The sequence below is a fragment of the Mustela nigripes genome, chromosome 13 (assembly GCF_022355385.1).
Source record: "Mustela nigripes isolate SB6536 chromosome 13, MUSNIG.SB6536, whole genome shotgun sequence".
NCBI lineage: Eukaryota > Metazoa > Chordata > Mammalia > Carnivora > Mustelidae > Mustela > Mustela nigripes.
This window is the reverse complement of record NC_081569.1, coordinates 48,904,119-48,921,024: the sequence shown is the minus strand read 5'-3', so window position 1 is coordinate 48,921,024 and position 16,906 is coordinate 48,904,119. Positions and strand designations below refer to the sequence as shown.

The following is a 16,906-nucleotide window of genomic DNA, read 5'->3' as shown; positions in this document are numbered from 1 at the left end:
GGTAGCTACCCTTTCCGTCCTCTCGGCCTTCCCGGCAACAGCCCCACGGCGCTCCTTCCAATCAGTGGAGAGCGACGCGCGTCCTTGAGGAAGTGACGGCAGTTCGAGTCCGGTGGGGGCGGTGGGAGCGATGAGGGAACTGAGACGGTGGTAGCCGTTGTGTGAAGATGGAGGTAGGAACCCGAGCGTTAGGAAGGCTGGCGAGAGAGCGCGGCCGACCGAGTCGAAACAGGCGGGAAGCCGGGCGGAGAGGCTGCTGATGGGAGGGGCGAAGGGAGCCGGGTTTGGGAGTGTTGTCAGAATGTCGGGGACAGAATCCTTCGCTCTATGCTAGTTCCCTACTCCCCCTAACTTATCCCCGCGGTTTTCTTTTGGTTTCCAGTTTCCCGGAGGAAATGACAATTACCTGACGATCACAGGGCCCTCACACCCCTTCCTGTCAGGGGCCGAGGTGAGCACGAGCTGGCGACGCTGGGGGGGCGGGGGGGGGCTGAAGCCGCGGTGGGGTAGGGTGGTGGGGAGGAGAGCGGGGACGCCTGGGCGGGGGCGGGGGGAGGCTGGGAATTAGGGGTGGCGATTGGTGTTCAGAGGACAGTGGCAGCTGCTTCCAGAACCTATGAAGACTAAGGGGAAGGCCCGGGAAGCTGCTGTCATCAGAAAAGCAGGACTTTGGAAAGAGCTAACCCATTTCAGAGTGATTCTGGATTGGAAGACAGGGTGGAATTGTTTCCTTTCATTGGCGAGAAATAACTACAACAAGGTAGGGGTGGGTCACGGCGGGAAGAGATTACTTCAGCTAAAGAAATTGGAGTAAGCGAGGAGTTTCCTTTTAAAGGGTTAACTGTGAACATATGTTCTTCTTGGAACTATCTCTGTTGCAGGGTCTTTGTTTCACTTAAACTTCTACTCAAGGATTTTTTTTTTTTAAGTAGTTATGTTTACCAATAGGCTTGTTTTGCTAATGACAGGATGAAAGGAAATAGTTGCTAGAAAACATGGAGTTGAGTACATGTGTTTGTTTGCCAGTGACTCAAGAGTTTGGGCAGGTTACTTCACCTTTGTATGTCACAGATTCTCTAGCTGTCAAATGGCTGTAAAAATAGTTTCTTATGATGTGTAGTAGAAGTAATGGTTATGATGAGGTACTTTAGTATCTGTGAAAAAGCTTTGCTTCAAATATTGTCGTAATATAGACACAAATCACTTATTTAGGCAGGGTGAAATAGTAAGATTTGGAACAAAAAATAAATTTCCTGGTCTTTGAAAAACTTGTCTTGAGCTTTCTAGAATTTGGGGGTTTTTTGAGAATTTTTAGTACTTTTTTTTCCCCTAAAGTGATGTGAAGCACTTGCATCAGTTGTTTTTGTTTTTTGTCCTAAGAATTCTCAGTTGCTGTTGAGTAGGTTTATCCTGTATTAAACCTTAACATTTTCATGGATGAGAATTAGATTGAAAAGGGACAATTGATAGTTTGATTTCTTTATTGCCATTATTGGTTATTGTTATTCTCTTAAGGAAGGGAAGGTGTGGCTCAAATGAACAACAAATCTATAAATTATATAAAACTAAATCTCTTTGATGCTTTCCAGTCTCGTTGCCATTTTCTTCTGAATGCTATCTCCATGATTTAATTTCATTATTTGGAGTGTTACAAATCTCACATCGACCTTATCCACATGAATGTGCATCATTGCCAATTTCTTTTTTTCGTTTTTTAAAAAAATATTTATTTATTTATTTGACAGAGACACAGCAAGAGAAAGAACACAGACAGGGGGAGTGGGAGAGAGAGAAGCAGGCTTCTCACTGAGCAGGGAGCCAGATGTGGGACTCAATCCCAGGACCCTGGGATCATGACCTGAGCCAAAGGCAGATGCTTAAGGACTGAGCCACCCAGGCGCCCCTCACTGCCAATTTCTTCTGAATCAGATTTAAATTTAGAGTGTGGTAAATTTCACACTGGCCTCATAAAGAAACTCTCCAGGTTTGAGTCTATCCTTTTTGTGTGTGTTTTTATAACTTGAAGAAATTAAAAAACAAAACAACAACAAACAATTTTGCCAGGAAGCTCACACCTAAATTTCAGTGTCTTCCTTTAGCTTAGGTCTTTGTTGTTGCTAACAATTTTTCTCATTATAACTTCACCGTCCCTTCCCCTCTTTTTTTTTTTTTCGCTTTTGACCTTTATTTCAATTGGTTTGTGGTTTTTGTTGTGCTTGGTCTTATTGTGAACCACCTCCAATATAACTTAGAACTAGGTAAAGGTGATATTAAGTTTTTCTTTTAGAAAAAGTGATATTTTGGGGCGCATAGGTGGCTCAGTGGGTGAAGCCACTGCCTTCGGCTTGGGTCATGATCTCAGGGTCCTGGGATCGAGTCCCGAGTTGGGCTCTCTGCTCAGCAGGGGGCCTGCTTCCCTTCCTCTCTCTCTGCCTGCCTCTCTGCCTACTTGTGATCTCTCTCTGTCAAATAAATAAATAAAATCTTAAAAAAAAGAAAAAGAAAAAGTGATATTTAGAGTTTCCTTGCAAGAAATAAAAGATAGATGTCTAAAAATGCTAATAATTGAAAAACTGGAGTTCATTGAAATTAGAAATGTATTTTCATCAAAAGACATCATCAAGAAATTAAATAGGTACACCATAGACTGGGAGAAGATATTTTAATACACATACCTGACACATACTCAGGATATATAAAATACTTGTAGAGTAAAAAATCCAATTTAAAAATGGGCAGAAGATTTGAACACACACTTCACAAAAGAGGGTATCCAGATGAAAGAGTGTCATCATCACTCATCAGGGGAATACCAGTTAAATTATAACGAGCATGACTATGTACCCAGTAGAATGGCTAAAATTAAAAGCACAATTACAAGATTTTGCAAGGATTCATATAACTCTTAACCATTCTGATTGAAGTGTAAATTGATTCAATTACTTTGGAAAACTAACAGTATCTGCTAAAAATGAACATATACCTACCCTGGGACCCAGCAGTTCTACTCCTGGATGTAAACATGAGAGAACTGAGTGCATATATTCACCAAAAACATGTATGTTCACAGCAACTTTACTCATAATAGCTAAGCACTGGAAACAACCCAAATGTCTCTAAACTGGTACATTTGTAAAAAGAGATACTACATAGCCATAAAAAAGAATATGAACTACTAATAAATGTACCTTGGGTGATCGCAAAAATATATTAGCATGCCTGGGTGGCTCAGTTGGTTGAGCGTCTGCTTTTGGCTCAGGTCATGATCCCAGTGGCCTGGGATCAAGGCCCACATCAGGCTCCTTGCTCAGTGGGAAGCCTGCTTCTCCCTCTGCCTGACACTCCGCCTGCTTGTGCATGCACTCGCTGTCTCTCTCTCTCTCTGACAAATAAATTAAAAATCTGAAATGTATGTATAATATATATGTGATAGATAGATAATATATATGTGATAGATCACATATATATTATACATACATTTCAGATTTTTAATTTGAAAAAAGCCTGACATAAAAGAGTAGACACTATATAAGTTCATTTTTTTTAAATAAATATAGGGAATAGACGATGTGAAACTATGGTAATAAAAAGTCAGAATAGTGGCACCTGTTATGAAAAGGAGAGAATATTGACTGGGAAGGAGTATGACAGAATCTTTACAGTGATGGAAAAGTTCTCTATCTTTGATCTGGGTGATGGTTAATTGGATGTTTACATATGTAAAAATTCTTTGAGCTATACACTTTACTAAAAATTTCTAAGGAGTAAGTATCCAGAGAGGAATGCTTAAGATGTGTTATAGCATTGCTTGAGACAGGGAAGTTGTACTGTCTGAAGGGAGTTTAATCTTTCTGTTTTCCTCATTCTTATTGGCTCTTATACAATGATACTGTGCTTTCAGCACTTTCAGGAAATAATATGACGATACCTATTTTTAATTAGGAAAAGTACTTATAATGTTAGAACCAGTTAATTATTTCCAGCTAAATAGTTAAAATGTTCACTATAGCATTTTTTAAAGAAGAACAACAGATTATCTTAATGACCCATTGTACCAGTGTAATAGGAGTAAATAGGTATTAGATTAAAATAAATTTCTTTAAAATGAGTAATTTACACAAATTATGTTGTATGTTTTGGCATGGGGAAATAGGAAAAGAGGGAAATCATATTTTTGTTTTGTTTTGTTTCATTCTCTAAATAGCTGAGCATCCTTGTTTATAAACTGTAATTCCCAAATTGTTTCCTTCCTTAAAAATGCCCAGTATTTAACAGAGAAGGAAAAGAAGCCTTAATGAGACGGTAGCTACATCATCTTGTTTTCTCCTGGGTCAAAATCACTTATTTTTACCTGATTATCTGCTATAGTTTTATATTATGTGGTAGAGTATGATCTAGTTATGTAGCAGACCCACTAAAATAAAATAACTAGATATTCATTATTGGTTTTCCCTCCATAATCATTTGTGGTAATAAAAGAGCTTTAGAGTGAATCTGGTGTGTGTTCTAGCCTGTATTTTACCCTCTGTATTCTTGATCATTGCTATTACTTTACTTAGGGAAGAAACAAATAAGCAAATCACCCCCCCCCCCAACAACTTTAAAGCTATGGATACTGAATAACAAATCTGTTTCCACATTCCAGGGGGTGGTGCATAGAAAGAGTGCCTTGTTAATTTGATACAATGGAATCTCTGCATGTCTGAGTTTTTAGTGTAGTCCATGAGAACACTCCAGATGGTTTATGAAGGGTAGTCCTTTGCAGAACACTGGTCTCTTGTTTTGGATATGAATTTTTACTTTTTCTGTTCTCTTTACCAAATAGTATCATTTTCATATCTTGGCAGAGCTGCTTTTTGTTCTGCTAAGCAGAAAAGGATAGGCATCTTTTGCTTTGTCAAAACATTCTGTATCTTATAAAAATTGAAAACTAATATCATACAACTATTTTTTTTACATTTCTTTGCATTCTTTTTTTTTTTTTAATTTTTTAATTTTATATTTTTATCCCCAGGGGTACAGGTCTGTGAATTGCCAGGTTTACAAACTTCACAGCTCTCACCATAGCACATACCCTCCCCAATGTCCATAACCCCACCCCCCTTCTCCCAACCCCCCTCCCCGCAGCAACCCTCAGTCTGTTTTGTGAGATTAAGAGTCACTTGTGGTTTGTCTCCCTCCCAATCCCATCTTGTTTCATTTATTCTTCTCCTACCCCCTTAATACAACTATTTTTTTTTCAAAGATTTTATTTATTTGAGAGAGATGAGAGAGTGAGAGTCCAAGAAGCAGACTCCCTGCTGAGCAGAGAGCCTGATGGGGGGCTCCATCCCAGGACCCTGAGATCATGACTTGAGCCGAAGGCAGAGGCTTTAACCCACTGAGCCACCCAGGCACACCTATCATACAACTATTAAATCTATTACAGTAAATGTTTACCCTGATCCTTTTTCCCATCCCCATAACTTTGTTTGCATGAAAATTTGGTAGAAATATTTGTCCTCTCTTGAAAAATCGCACATGAACCTAAACTGAAATTTCAGAAAGAGTCACGAACCTCAAGTTCAGAACTTTCACACAAGAATCATGAGCTGTGTACTGAGAAGAGTTCAGTTATTGGGAAGATTTTTAGTTTTTCCCATCAAGAACTGCTTGCTCCTGTTCCTTGTACCACTCTAATGTCACATCTCACATAACTACCAAATTTTTTACCATGTTAAGTAAAATAGTAAGGATCTTGGAAGAAGGAAAATGTAGAAATGAAGCAAGAAAGATATATATATATCTTGCTTCATATAATATATATATTATATATATATAATATATATATATATCTTTTTTGTCTTGTAGGAAACTTTTTTCAGTTTGCCAATGTGATTCAGAGAGATTAGGCATTTCACAGACATACCTTTTTTCTCCCTAGTTTCTGCCAGCTGGAAATTTGTTTCTAGCAATGTCTTCATTAAAATAAAAATGGTGGAGCATCTGGCTGGCTCAGTCAGAAGAGCAGGCGACTCTCTTGACCTTGGGGCTGTGAGTTCAAGCCCCATGTTGGGTGTAGAAATTACATAAATAAATAAAACTTAAAAAATAAAGTAAATTTGGGGCGCCTGGGTGGCTCAGTGGGTTAAGCCGCTGCCTTCGGCTCAGGTCATGATCTCAGGGTCCTGGGATCGAGTTCCGCATTGGGCTCTCTGCTCCGCAGGGAGCCTGCTTCCCTCTCTCTCTCTCTCTGCCTGCCTCTCCATCTACTTGTGATTTCTCTCTGTCAAATAAATAAATAAAATCTAAAAAAAAATTTTTTTTTAAAGTTAAAAAAAATAAAGTAAATTTGGTGATTTTTTTTTTTTAAGATTTTATTTATTCATTTAAGAGAGAGCACACTTGGGACGCCTGGGTGCCTCATTTGGTTAAGCAGCTGCCTTCGGCTCAGGTCATGATCCCAGCGTCCTGGGATCGAGTCCCACATCGGGCTCCTTGCTCGTCAGGGAGCCTGCTTCTCCCTCTGCCTGCCTCTGCCTGCCATTCTGTCTGCCTGTGCTCGCTCTCTCTCTGATAAATTAAAAAAAAAAAAAGAGAGAGAGAGAGAGAGCACAAGCAGGGGGAGAGGAAGAACCAGACTCCCCGCTGACCTGGGAGCCTGACATGGGGCTCCATCCTAAGAACTAGAGATCACCTCCTGAGCTGAAGGCAGAAACTTAACCATCTGAGCCACCTAGGTGCCCCTAAATATGGCGATATTAATGAGACCCTTTCTGGACCTATAATAACCTTGAGGAACTAACTCTTAAAGAATGCAGTGTTTAATCATGGGGGGGAAATGTGGGTAATTACTGAATTTGGTCTGAATCAGTTGATATTTACTATACCATTGTGATAGGTTGACTGAATTTAAAGTTTCTAAAATTCTAATTATCTATAACTGATTACCAGGTCATAAATTAATAATAATTAGGATGTTAACATTATTATAGCAATGATTAATAGTTATTAAAATAACAATATAAGGAGAGTACTGTTACAACTCTCATTTTATAGATGAGGAAGACCCCTTCAGAGTCCTTTAGTAATTGACAGAGTTGGAACTTGAACCCATACATCTCTGACATCAAAGTCTCTTGCAAAGTCTTATAAGAGATAATGCTCTTGCTACAGATGTTGCCATTTTAGTTTTTTAGTGTCAAAAAGGAACTGTAGCATTTACTGTCAGACGTTGGTCTTTTAGCTCCATGAATGTTCACCCCTTCCGTATAGAACGATTCTGTTACTGTAGTTGAATTCAAGGAAGGAATTGGGTTTTATGGCTAGCTGGAGTAATCTTTTTCTTCCTCTGTTGCAGAAAAGGCTCTGTGAGAGCAAGACTAAGAAAGTTAGAGAACCAGTTTGCCTTTTGGCTGTAGCTCTTAATGAAGATTTTTCTGCTCAGTATTAACCTTGACATTGTTGGGTTTTCCAAAAATGCTGTACAAATGGTAACCTTATTTCTTGTTAATGTCATGATTTCTAAGATGGAATTCTTAAGTGTAGATACCTTAGAAGAGGATATTGTTCCTATGACAGTACCTTTTAGAATTTGTGTCAAAGGAACCTAAAAACAGTAATCAAAAAAGTATAATTGGCTGACAATGAATTTCTGTTGTCTAATAGTTCAGGTGTATAACTGCAAAATAACTGTTGTCAATTAGAATGTTTCGTGAGTTTTTAAACATAGTGGGCAAAACAATTTATAAAGACTGGGTCCTTACTAACAGTGCTGAAAAAGAGTCACTCATTAAAACAATAAGCATGATAGGACAACTGAGATGGCAAAGATAAGAAACTGAAAACTGTAATTGATTTTGGCAGCCTTGCATATGCCGTATGACCAAGGCTATTAAGAAGAAGAGCAGTTTAAGGCGGGTGGAGGGTTAGGTGAGCCTGGTGGTGGTTATTAAGGTGGGTATATATTGCATGGAGCATTGGGTGTGGTGCATAAACAATGAATCTTGGAACACTGAAAAAATAAAATTGAAAAAAAAAAAGAGAGGTTTATTTGTGAAATTAAATAGGTCCTAATAAATTGGTAACAAAAATAGGATCCAGAGGTATGCTAAGAAACTCCAGTACCCAGCCATGTTCTCCACTTAGCAGTATGCAGTTCCTCCTCTTAAAACTAACTTTTTTTTCCCTTTTTTCCCCCTACAGACATTCCATACACCAAGCTTGGGAGATGAGGAATTTGAAATCCCACCTATCTCTTTGGATTCTGATCCCTCACTGGCTGTCTCAGATGTGGTTGGCCACTTTGATGACCTGGCAGACCCCTCCTCTTCTCAGGATGGCAGCTTTTCAGCCCAATATGGGGTCCAGACATTGGACATGCCTGTGGGCATGACCCATGGCTTGATGGAGCAGGGCGGGGGGCTCCTGAGTGGGGGCTTGACCATGGTAAGGGGCAAGACATTATCAAATTTACCCAAGCTCCTGGGCTTGGTGGTGGTACGGGAGATAAAAGTGACTCTCTCTTCCCTACTACACTTGGGTATTACTTGGTTCTCATTCTGTGTTTAAAGGCTCACAGGGGAGCCTTCAGGGGAAATGAAGACTTAATTTCCCCTGAAGGATATTTATCATTTGAGTCAATTTTATTTGAAAAATGATTTAAAATTATGAAATGTCCAGTGTTCACCCAGATATGAAAAGGATTGTGATAGGGGAGGGTGTTTTTTTCACCTATAATTGCCATCACATCCTAAGATTAAAATATGTGTAAAGAAAATGTGTGATAGCCGTCATGTTGAGAGTTACTCAAACCCAGGCTGAACCAAATGTATTAATTGTGAATTAGTATGTTATAAATCGGGTGTATTGGGCTTCCAGCACATTTCATCAGTAGCACATCTTCACACTATATTTGGTGCCAAAAATCTCTAACACTGGCCTACTCTTGATTGCCTGTGTGTTGCAATTTTAAAAACCATTATTGTAGGAGAGTACAGGAAGGAAGTTTTTCTTTACCCTGTGAGTCATCACTACCTCCAGATTACTGAATAATTTATTTGTCCTTTCAACTTGTCCATAATTAAAACTTCTCTGGTTATTTTTCATTATTTTAGAACAGGCTTTTCAGTACAAAGAAGTTGATTTTAATAATTTCTGTACTTTTTCTAAAAAGCTTAATATACTTTATATAAAGTATTTGATGTTTAGTCTTTAAATGATGATACAGTCTGGGTAAGCAAAGGTTATAAACTGTCCTGAATTCAGTGGGGGGAAAGAGTGGTGTTTTTTAATATTTAGTGTTTAATTAGTCCTTCTGCTTCTCTCAGGACTTGGACCATTCTATAGGAACTCAGTATAGTGCCAACCCACCTGTTACAATTGATGTACCAATGACAGACATGACATCTGGCTTGATGGGGCATAGCCAGTTGACCACCATTGATCAGTCAGAACTGAGTTCTCAACTTGGTTTGAGCTTAGGGGGTGGCACCATCTTGCCACCTGCCCAGTCACCTGAGGATCGTCTTTCAACCACCCCTTCACCTACTAGTTCACTTCATGAGGATGGTGTTGAGGATTTCCGGAGGGTGAGGCATTCCCTGCCAAAATCAAATCTGCCATGATATTCTGGGATAAAACTCTTGGCATACAGAGCCTACTCAGTATTATTTGCTCCTGCCCTGCCATCTCCTCTGCTTTTTTCTGGGTATGGGGTCCTGCCTCTCAATCTACAGTTTATAATGCTTTTCCCAATCCCCATTCTAATTGGTCCTCACATACTTTACTAATGTCTTAATCCTATTGCCTTTTTAGCATTTCTGAAAATTCCATCCATGTGCCTAGTTAGTTCCCCCACATAAAAGTCCTTTTCTTACAGTTCTCCAGACATGACACTTCCTTCTTTCCTTTTGTAATCCTCTGTTTTCTCCCTTGCAGCAACTTCCCAGCCAGAAGACAGTTGTGGTGGAAGCAGGAAAAAAGCAGAAGGCCCCAAAGAAGAGAAAAAAGAAAGACCCTAATGAACCTCAGAAGCCAGTTTCAGCATATGCTTTATTCTTCCGTGATACACAGGCTGCCATCAAGGGACAGAATCCCAATGCCACTTTTGGGGAGGTTTCAAAAATTGTGGCCTCCATGTGGGATAGTCTTGGAGAGGAGCAAAAACAGGTGAACAAAAACATGGAGGGACTAGTGGGTAGTGAATGTCCTAGAAGTTTTTAAGTAAGGGGATAAAAAACTTAAGTTTTCTTTTAACTTTTTAAGTTCTTATTTAATATCTTTTTTTAAAAGATTTTATTTATTTGACAGAGAGCACAAGCAGGCAGAGTAGCAGGCAGAGGGAGAGGAAGAAGTAGACTCGCCGCTGAGGAAGGAGCCTGACTCAGGGCTCGATCCCAGGACTCTGGGATCATGACCTGAGCCAAAGGCAGTCACTTAACCAACTGAGCCACCCAGGTGCCCCCAGTATCAACTCTTTTTAAGTAGCATTCACATAACATACTTTGCCTTAAAAGTTATAGCCATCCACTGAATCCAGAATGCACATCTAAAAGTTATTAACAATGTTTATAAAAACACTGAAATCTAATTTAAACACCATTTTTTACATTTTTTACATTTTTACATTTTACAACATCTGTAAAATTAGGCCATTCCTTGTAAATTGCATCTCTAAGATCTACTAGCCTCAGTCTGAATTTAGACTTTAGTTTATGGTTTTCTTATTGTCCTAGTATAAACTTAAAAACTATAGTTAACTCTCTAAATTTAATATGGATTTAAAAAATAGGGGCACCTGGGTGGCTCAGTTGGCTTAAGCATCCAAATCTTGGTTTCAGCTCAGGTCATGATCTCAGGATCATTAGATTGAATCCCACCTTGGGCTCCACACTTTGTGTGAAGCCTCCTTAAGATTCTTTCTCTCCCTTTCTCCCCCCCCCCGCCCCTCCCTCACTTCTATTCCTCTCTCCTTTGTTCTAAAGAAAGAAAGAAAGATTATACCATGTAAAGATACAATACAATTAATACCGAAGATGGCTATAGTTAACATTGCCTTTGACTCCCCAGGTCTTGGATCAAAGTGAGTCTGCTACTTAATATTTGGAACAAAAAGCTGAAATTTGTAACTTATAGCTTTTATTGCTGCTCAACAGACCACAAATTTAATAGCTTTAAATAGTGGCAGTTTATTGTTTCTCATGATAAAGTGAATTAATTAGATGGGGTTTTTTGTGGGTTTTTTTTTAAAGATTTTATTTGACAGAGATCACAAGTAGGCAGAGAGGCAGAGAGAGAGATGGGGAAGGAGGCACCCTGCCAAGCAGAAAGCCCGATGCGGGGCTCGATCCCAGGACCCTGAGATCATGACCTGAGCCGAAGTCAGAGGCTAAACCCACTGAGCCACCCAGGTGCCCCGATTAGATGGTTTTTCTGATGCTCTTGCCTGGGCTCATTCTTGTGGTTATAGTCAAATGACAGCTGGTATGGCAAAGTGACCTTGCTCCCATGTGTGACATTTGGTGCTACTTGTTGGCTTTCCTGCTCATTCACATGGCCTCTCATCCTTCAAAAGGCCAGACTGGCTTCCTTATAGCATGGCAGACTTAGAGCAAGGCCTCTCTGTCACTTTAGCCATCTTCTTATGGTCAAAGCAGTTCATAGATCTATCCCAGATTCAAAGGACAGGGAAATAGGTTTCAGCCCTTGATGGAAGAAAAAGTACACAAGATGGGAGGAATTCTTGGGGCCATCATTGCAAATAATTTGCCACATTCTTTAAGGGAGAGTATACTCATTTGACACAGTGACAGGCTAAGCAGACTATTGATTTTATATAGTGTTTGGATCTGAAATTTTTGTTGTTGTTGTTATAAAAGTGGGCATGGGTTGGGGTTAACTCTGGAAGCATCGTTGTTCTGGCTGATTGTTTGACTTTCAGATGCATGGTCACTGTAGAGTCGACTATGGAGACTGTCTTGATTACTAGCTTCCAGAAGTATATTCACTCAAAAGAGTTATGTCAGTATTTAACTGAGATGAACTGTCATTCGTTGATAAGTAATAGAGAATTATTAGTCTTTTCTAGGAGTATGGGGACTTTTTAAACAGTCTCTCCCTTTCCTGTAGGTATATAAGAGGAAAACTGAAGCTGCCAAGAAAGAGTATCTGAAGGCTCTGGCTGCATATAAAGACAATCAAGAATGTCAGGTAAGAGGGCTACTTAAAGCACTAAAAAGATTTTTGGAGCTGTTTATTAGCAATTACAAGAAGTAAATACTACCAAAAACCTGTGGGACCTGATAATTTTATGTTGTATTAAAAGCTTAAAAGTATATAAGAGGTTTCCTATTGTTTCTGTCACAAACCCTACCAGTTCGTCTTTCTGAGTTTATCTCCATTATTTACAATTACCTGCATTGTTTACTCCCAGAGTTCTTTTCTTTCTCCCACTCTGTGATGTATCTTTTCTTGGGAGGTGATAAGAGTGAATATGTTCTGGGGAAGAGAATAAATTTCCCAATGGCTGTCTTTATTTCTTTTGGGTCTTTTAGGCCACTGTGGAAACAGTAGAATTGGATCCAGTGCCACCGTCACAGACTCCTTCTCCACCTCCTATGGCTACTGTTGACCCAGCGTCTCCAGCACCAGCCTCAACAGAGCCCCCTGCCCTCTCCCCTTCCATTGTTGTTAACTCTACTCTTTCCTCATATGTGGCAAACCAGGCATCTTCTGGGGCTGGGGGTCAGCCCAATATCACCAAGTTGATTATTACCAAACAGATGTTGCCCTCTTCTATTACTATGTCTCAAGGAGGGATGGTTACTGTTATCCCAGCCACAGTGGTGACCTCCCGGGGGATCCAACTAGGCCAAACCAGTACAGCCACTATCCAGCCCAGTCAACAAGCCCAAATTGTCACTCGCTCAGTGTTGCAGGCAGCAGCAGCAGCCGCTGCTTCTATGCAACTGCCTCCACCCCGACTTCAACCCCCTCCACTGCAACAGATGCCTCAGCCCCCCACTCAACAGCAGGTGACCATTCTGCAGCAGCCTCCCCCACTTCAGGCCATGCAACAGCCTCCACCTCAGAAAGTTCGAATCAATTTACAGCAACAGCCGCCACCTCTGCAGATCAAGATTGTGCCCCCACCCACTCTGAAAATGCAGACGACCTTAGTCCCACCAGCTGTGGAAAGTAGTCCTGAGCGGCCTGTAAACAACAGCCCCGAGGCCCATACAGTGGAGGAAACGTCTCCTGAGACCATCTGTGAGATGATCACAGATGTAGTTCCTGAGGTGAGCCTATTTTCAAGTCTTTCTCCAGACCAGTGGAAAGGTAGAATTATTTTGGTTGACCCAGTAAAAGTGGGGGTTGGTACTAGCATTTAATGTCTGGCAGCCAGGAGTTCCTGTAATAGGAGTTCCCTGCAACTGTGACTTTTCCTACCCATGATAATCTGTAGTGTTCTTGGTGAGAAACATTTAGGAAGGTGGTCTGTCCCAGACCACTTAACTACACAAAAGTCCTATTGCAGTTCTGCACAAAAGGATACAGCCTGAGCATAGAGCTATTTTTCAGAGGGGTCTATCCAAGGATCCTAAACTTTGGAGATATAAGTTCTTCAGTTTTTCCTACATCTCTGCTGGTTGGCTTAATGTTTTAGGTGGGGGATGGACAGGTTGAAAAAAAATGGTTCATATCATGGAGTCTTTCCAAAGAGACATAAACTGATGCCAGTTACCTAGTTTTAATCTACATGACCAATAATCTCTTTATTTTTTTTTAAGATTTTATTTATTTATTTGACAAAGAGAGAAATCACAAGTAGGAAGAGAGAGGCAGGCAGAGAGAGAAGGGGGAAGCAGGCTCCCTGCTGAGAAGAGAGCCCAATGCGGGGCTTGATCCCAGGACCCTGAGATCATGACCTGAGCTGAAGGCATAGGCTTAACCCACTGAGCCACACAGGCAGGCGCCTCACCAATAGTCTTTTTAAATAAAATATGGGCCTGCTTTGAGACTCCAGATCCACAATTAATGAAGCAATCATTTAAAGAAAAATAACCCCTGTCAGCTGGAAACTGTGACCACCCCTGCAAGGTCTTTCCTTTTTTCTTTTTTTTTTTTTTTTTAAAGATTTTATTTATTTATTTGTCAGAGAGAGAGCGAGCTAGAGCGAGCACAGGCAGACAGAGTGGAAGGCAGAGTCAGAGGGAGAAGCAGGCTCCCCGCGGAGCAAGGAGCCCGATGTGGGACTCGATCCCAGGACGCCGGGATCATGACCTGAGCCGAAGGCAGCTGCCCAACCAACTGAGCCACCCAGGCGTCCCTCTTTCCTTTTTTCTAATGGTGCATTTTATCTTCTCTTAGCCCTCCCAATCCTAGTTGAAGTAAACCAGCCTCTACTCACACCATACTTTGGACATTTTCAGGGGTATTATTCAAGTTTGGAATAAAGTCAGTGATAAGATTAAAATTAAGGAGTACTGGGGCATCTGGGTGGCTCAGTGGATTAAAGTTAAGGAGTACTAGCTAGCATTCCTCCAACTGGAAGAATCTTTGTCAGTCTAAAGCTGCATATAGAGGGGGAAACCAGTAACTCTTTTATAAAAAAAACTCTGCCCCCCTGTGATCTCTGGATGACTCAATTGGTTAAGCACCTGCCTTTAGCTCAGATCATGATCCCAGTGTCCTGGGATTAAGTCCCATATTGGGCCCCTTGCTCAGCAGGGAGCCTGCTTCTCCCTCTGCCTGCTGTGGTCCCTGCTTGTGCTCTGACAAATCACATCTTTAAAAAAAAAAAAAAAGGTGGAGGGCACCTGGGTGACTCAGTTGTGGGCATCTGTCTTCAGCTCAGGTCATGATCCCAGAGTCCTGGGATCGAGCCCCACATTGTACTCCCTGCTTGGTGGGGAGCCTGCTTCTCCCTCCCTCTGCCCCTGCTTGTGTTCCCTCTCTGCCAAATAAATAAAATTTTAAAAACCCAAAGTAAGTAGCAATCTAATTTGTCTTTTTGGTGCTCTCTTCCTCTCATAGGTTGAGTCTCCTTCTCAAATGGATGTTGAATTGGTGAGTGGGTCTCCTGTGACACTCTCACCCCAGCCTCGATGTGTGAGGTCCGGTTGTGAGAACCCTCCCGTTGTGAGTAAGGACTGGGACAATGAGTACTGCAGCAATGAATGTGTGGTAAAGCACTGCAGGTGAGCTTTTAGTTTCCCCTTCTTACAATTCAGGTACTCCTAAATTAATCCTGAGTATATAATCAGCATCACCTGACCTTAGGTAGACTAGATTGCTTTATGTGTATCTGATTATAGAGACTAGAAAAGCTTCCTCTGCTTAAAAAGAGCTTACATTTGCCTCATAGACAAAGATGACGTAATCAGCAGTTTTTGCTTTTTGATTACATTACATTCAGTTACATATGCTCTTTTAAAAATATTTTAACACCTTAAGCTGTTAGTGACTATGGATATTAGCTTAGCTTCTCTCCTTAGCACAAATCTAGCTACTCAAGGAATTAGAATTTGAGCAGGACCATTATGCTAAGTGTGACAGGAGAAGGAAGGGGTGGGTGGTAGAGGCAAGAGAAGTTCTGAAGATTTTGTCCATCTCCCCAATTTTCCTGGAATTTATCTCTATATATGAAAGTATTGGTATTTTCCTAAGTCAAATCTGCTTCAGTAAATCAGGACTGCTAAACTTAAGACCCACTGCTCGTAAATTCATACTGAGTGATATCATTTCATCTTAATGGAGCTATTTAATATTTAAGACAGAGTTCCAAAAGACTAGGATATAATTCTAAGTTTATGTGTATCTCTTCTCTCTTAGGGATGTCTTCTTGGCCTGGGTGGCTTCTAGAAATTCAAACACAGTGGTATTTGTGAAGTAGTCCTTCCTGTTCTCCAAGCCAGTCAAGACTTATCTGCTGGAAACATGTCTAAGAGCCTCTTTTTAAAAAAAAAAAAAGCTGGGCTTCTGGTAGTGCCTGATTTCAACCCATGATGGTCCTTCATGCTTCTTCCCTTTTCTGTCTCTTCATGAGGGGCCATACTTTGGAGCAAGGCTATTGAGTTTGCTATAATCTGGAACTGCTTTTTACTTTAAAGTACAGAGATACCAGTGATAATAGCAGAGGAAAGGGTGAAGGGAATATGAACAAGCAGAATATAGGTGGTGCTGGTGGGGGGTTGTTTGAAGAAACTCGGGATAATTGTCATAGGACATGCCTAAACAATTATTAAAATGATGGGAGAATACTCGGTTTTGAACCTAGGCTAAAATGCTGTGTGCATCCATTTTAAAGGGGATGAAAAACTGCATTAAAGGTTATCTCTTAAACAGGAACAACTGCTATCACACATATACATGCTTTGAGAACAAAAGTTTTCAACAGAGCAAGCACCCAGGCTATAGGGAAAATACCATCGCCTGGGGGGGTTCTTATTTATTTCTCTTTTCAAATAATGTTATTTCTGTAGTCCATGATCCTCCTTGGATTTATCACAGTTTATGAGTGTAAAAGGCAGAAGTCTATATCCTTAATACAAGAGGTTTTACCAAAGTCTAATGAAGTTGTGTTAGTTGTGTTTGATGAAATATCTTTTTTAAAGTCTAGAGGTGTTTTCACTTACATAATGTATATGCTAATTCTCTGTACACCCTAGGGATGCATTTAAAAAAAGGAAAGATAAGCAAAGCCACATAACTCTAAAAGAGTAAATAAATATTTAGAGCATGTTAGCCCTAATGATGATAACCTTAAGTGAAATCAAATCTTACCTTAAGAAAAGCTGTCCCAGAGAACCCCCTTCTTGATTATGATGTCACGTAGTACTAACTGCTAACCACTTTGATCCTATATAGTATAATCAACATTTTAATGGTTTCCATGCACTCATTTAGTTTGAACCCTTACAATAAC

At 40.4% G+C, this 16,906-nt stretch overlaps 1 protein-coding gene across 1 annotated transcript; it reads left to right on the top strand.

Annotated features, from left to right (window-relative positions):
- Nucleotides 1-67: 67 nt before the first annotated feature.
- Nucleotides 68-16,552, top strand: TOX4 (TOX high mobility group box family member 4). The gene is made up of 9 exons (XM_059372378.1): nucleotides 68-173; nucleotides 383-451; nucleotides 8,185-8,427; nucleotides 9,309-9,569; nucleotides 9,919-10,149; nucleotides 12,109-12,189; nucleotides 12,534-13,277; nucleotides 15,016-15,179; nucleotides 15,814-16,552. The coding sequence occupies exons 1-9, from the start codon at nucleotides 168-170 to the stop codon at nucleotides 15,872-15,874; spliced, it is 1,860 nt and encodes a 619-aa protein (XP_059228361.1). The 5' UTR covers nucleotides 68-167; the 3' UTR covers nucleotides 15,875-16,552.
- Nucleotides 16,553-16,906: the final 354 nt, after the last annotated feature.

Coding starts and splice junctions, on each gene's coding strand:
- TOX4 (XM_059372378.1), top strand. Junction 8,428..9,308: donor TGAGTGGGGGCTTGACCATG/GTAAGGGGCAAG, acceptor TGCTTCTCTCAG/GACTTGGACCATTCTATAGG. Junction 12,190..12,533: donor AAGACAATCAAGAATGTCAG/GTAAGAGGGCTA, acceptor TGGGTCTTTTAG/GCCACTGTGGAAACAGTAGA.